General features: G+C 48.2%; 1 protein-coding gene across 1 annotated transcript; it reads right to left on the bottom strand.

Annotated features, from left to right (window-relative positions):
• Window positions 1-522: 522 nt before the first annotated feature.
• NLRP10 (NLR family pyrin domain containing 10) lies at window positions 523-3,701 on the bottom strand. The gene is given in 2 exon segments (XM_037839615.1): window positions 523-2,219; window positions 3,419-3,701. Coding segments are annotated over 2 exon segments (1,980 nt in total).
• Between the last annotated feature and the right edge of the window lie 412 nt (window positions 3,702-4,113).

Below are 4,113 nucleotides of genomic sequence, written 5' to 3'. Positions count from 1 at the left end.
GACAGTCTTTGATGAACTTCCCAGGAGAGGCTGGCTGGCTGAAGAAGAAATGAAAGTTCTCTCTTCTCCCTTAAAAGTCTTCAACTGATTGGATTCTCTCATTGAGGAAGACTCTCCCTTAGTTGATCGTAGATGTAATCAGCCACAGATGCAATCAATTGATGATTTAATAAACCAGCCTTCTGGCTTATTAATCAGCCACAAATATCCCTGCAGTAACAGTTAGGTCAATGCTTGCTTGACCAGACAACTGGGCACCATCACCTGGCCAAGTTGACACATGAACCTAACCATCACAGAGTCAAATGCTAGAATCACAGGATTGGTCATTGGCACTAACATAGAGGAGACCTGCTGAAAGGCTTAAGGACAATGGGAGCTACAGAAATTGAACTCTGCCTATAAGAGGTTCTAAACAGTCTTGGGGCTAATTGTCTCTCATCTCTGCATTCCTTTTTACTCTGTCTCTCTTTCCCCAGTCCTACTGTCCCTCCTCCCCACCATCCTTCTGACGCTTCAGCTTTATTGTGCCCATTTCTTGCTTCCCCATCCCACTGCTCCAAACTTCCTTGTCTTTTGTTCCACTCTCCCTCTACTTTTGCTGTTAGAAGTCTCCTTTTGTGTCCCTGCTGTAGTAACTTTGCCCACAAAAGGGTGTTTTTGTTCTTCTTTCTGCCCATTATTCAAACTGGTTTTGACAGAAAATGCATGCCCACTGCGGGAATTCCTTTCATTTGAATGTCCCACCTTAGATGATATGTCTGTCATCTGAATACCCTTCACCAGTTTCTTCATTTTAGACTCATACAGGGAGAATTCCAAATCCCAGGTGCTTTTATGCTTTATAGATTTCATTTGTTCTTTAAAATACTTGAGATCCTGCATTATGCAGGGAGGAAGTTTAAAGCAGAACTTTAGTTCAGCGTTTGAGGAGCTCTCGTTTTTCCATATGTCCAATAAAAACTGCATAGTGAGGTTCATCTCCTTATTCCCTTCCTGGTCCTTCTTCTCCAGCAGCCTTCCTACCTCTCTGCGGGATTCCTCCCCTAACTGGCTGTGGTCCTCTTTCACAAGGTAGGACATGGCATGAAAAAATTCCTGGAAGCTAATGTGGCAGAAGCTGTAAAATTTCTTCATGTCAAACCCCTCTTGGTAATCGTGGCTGCTCAGGAAAGCATCAAGGCTGTGCCCATCTAGATTGTGCTTTCTGAGGTCAGCCTCTTCAAACAGGAACCTCTGGTGCTGGAGCCCCTCGGCTGCCAAGGAGCACAGACCCCTCAGAACACTGTGCCGGGAAAGCTCCAAGCAAGCCCCATTCTCACTGGATGGCAAGAAGGTGGAGACGTAGGCCATGTAGATGTCAGTGATGTTAGTGGGTATCTCTGAGAATGCCCTGCCTCTCTCCATCTGCCCCTTCAACCAGGAGCAGATGACCCAGCAAAAGCCTGGAACCTGACATGCTTTGTAGAGAACATCACTTCCATGGACAAAGTCAAAGGCATCTCTGGCTTGCTTCTCATCTGTGAAATAAGAGCTGAAATATCTTCTCCTCTCCTCCTCAGAGAAGCCTAGGATATGGACTTGGTATGGCTGTGTCAGCAGGGACTCCAGAATCTGCATAGCCAGGGGACGAGTGGTGATGAGAAGGGAGCACTTGGGAAGTATCTTTCTCTTCACTAGAAGACGCAGCATATCCTCCATGGGACTGCAACTTGGCTTCTTCAACCCCAGAGTAAAGGGCCTCTGCAGCTTATCAAAGCCGTCCAGGATGAACAGGAGCCGCTCTGACTGCCTCTGAATCTCTGTGACAGGTGCTCGGTTGTCCCCACAACACCAGAAGAGGAGCTGGTCCAGTTTGCCCTCAGGCAGCAGAACCACTTCTCTGCAGCTCACATAAAAGATGTAATCAAACTGACCTGGGTACAGGGTACCAGTGGCCCAGTCCAGCAACATTTTTTGGGCCAGTGTTGTCTTCTCAGTGCCAGCAGAACCCTGCAGGACCACTGTGCGTGGATCTCTGTGGGGCTTTTCTCCTGGAGCAAAAAGGTCCTCCACCATGACAGAGTCCAGCTCCTGCTCTGGGACAGGACATGTAGGTGATTCTGGGCTCCCTGAGCCGAGCTTGGCCACCAGGAGCACCTGGTGGTAGGTGCCATTGACTCCCCTTTCTTGTCTCTCCTCTAGACAGCGCACATGCTCACGATATAGTTCTCTGTAATCTGAGTCAGATAAATGGGGTGTTAGGTGATGAGATGGAAAAGAAAAAAGACAAAGTGAGCCCTTCAAACTCTGAACTCTGCCCTTTTGTCTCATCTTCCATGCTGTCTAAGATGTATCTTCCTGAAGATTATAGTTCAGGCTTCATGGACAGGAAGGGATCACTGTGCATGAGTATGGGTGCATAGTTTATGTATGTGTGATGCACACATACACATCTGTATGAGTGTGCAAGGATGTGTTTCATGTGTGTAAGTATTTGTGGGGTGTGAGTGAGTGCTTGTATCCACATGTGCTCGTGGGAATGTGCTTAGGAAAACGTGCATATTTTTATGCAGCATAGGCATGTCAGTGTTCATGAGGTTTGTATGTATACATGTATGTGCAAAAGTCTCCATGTGTGAGGATGTGTGAATGTCTGAGTGTTTGTGTGAAATGTCCCCATTTGAAGAAGTGAGGACAGAGAGAGGGAAAAGAAAAAGGAAGCTGGAAGAAGGTGAGGTAATAGGAACCTGTTCTTGGTAAAGGGTGGGCCAGATACTAAAGATAAACTAGTGTCTGCATGTGTGGAACCCTCCTCCCATTTCATTGTGTCAGAGGAGCTCTTAGGAATGAAAGGAGGTCTAGGGGAGGGAGCCCTGGCATCCCACAGGAAGAGATGTGTGGCCATTTAGGCTCTGTGCCCACCCCACTCTTCAGCGTGGACATCAGTCCACTCATTGGTTGACAGAGCAGGGACACAGGAGAAGACCACTCTCCGTGTGAAGCAGCCTCAGATGCCTTCCAGGAGAAGGTTGAGTGAAAGATCTGACCCACACACCCCGTTGCCATTTCTTCTGGTTAGTGGAAATCCCTCTGTGAACACTATCCCCGATCTCCAAGCCCCTTTCTTCATACTATCCCCTTTTCTGGCTCTGCAGCTGGAGCTGGAGGAGGGGCAGGATTGTGCTCTATGGCCATAAGATACTGTAGTATTTCTATAAATAAATTCTCACCCTTGGCTCAGGCCCTCCACCTGATAGGTATCAGAACCCAGGTGTCAGACAACCTAGGATCCTGAGGAATCAGGGATTCCCAGAAAATGGCAGGAGGCAGGAGCAAGTAAAGGCATAAATTAGAGGGTATGGTAGTCTCTGGAAATGTCAGAGGGGTGGGGGTTTCAGTGCCACCCTGGTCTCCCCTTCTCCCTTGCTGCACTCACGATTTAGACAAATGAAGCTGAGCTGGTCCACGAGTTCCAGCAGGTTCATGACTGTCAAACCTTTGAGCACCACTTTCACAGCCTCATGTGCTCCATACATTGAAGTCAGTCGAGATGCCAGGTCTACGCGACTCAGGCCTTCCAGTTCCCCTCAGTATAGGTAGGGCTGGCCCTCTGATAGGGTCATATTCCGCAGGTGGAACTTTAATATCTTGAAGTTGTTCTCCTCAAGGTCACTCAAGGCAGACAGCAGTGCCTCCCGGGGGTCACGGGCTAGGGCCATGGTTATCAGAGTGAGGGGTTGAGTTCAGGCCAGTTACCTGGAGAAGGAGGTGGGAGGAAAGGCACAAGGTACACTGCTGAGAGAAGCACTTGCCCTGCTTTCTGGGTGCTTGAGAGCTGCTGAGCGGAGGAGACCAGGGTGAGAAGGCTACGTGAAGAAATCCAAGTAAGTTGAGCAGAAGAGACAGCAGGGGAATCCTCCTGGTCACTGCCCTCTGTGCCTCTTCATCTGTGCAGACACGTAAGTGGGAAGAAGTGGGAAGCTGAGTGGTTGTGTCCATCTCTGTCTCTTTTTCCCTCCCTTCCTTCCTCCCTCCCTCGCACACACATTGTTTATTCAACTCTGTCTGGCTCTTTAAGCAGTTTGGGGCAAGAAAAAAAAATTATTTTTAAATTTTTAAAAGCAAATATGT

The sequence above is a fragment of the Choloepus didactylus genome, chromosome 6, assembly GCF_015220235.1.
Source record: "Choloepus didactylus isolate mChoDid1 chromosome 6, mChoDid1.pri, whole genome shotgun sequence".
Classification (NCBI taxonomy): domain Eukaryota; kingdom Metazoa; phylum Chordata; class Mammalia; order Pilosa; family Megalonychidae; genus Choloepus; species Choloepus didactylus.
The sequence above is the reverse complement of the archived record's forward strand: the minus strand, read 5'-3'. Positions and strand labels throughout refer to the sequence as shown.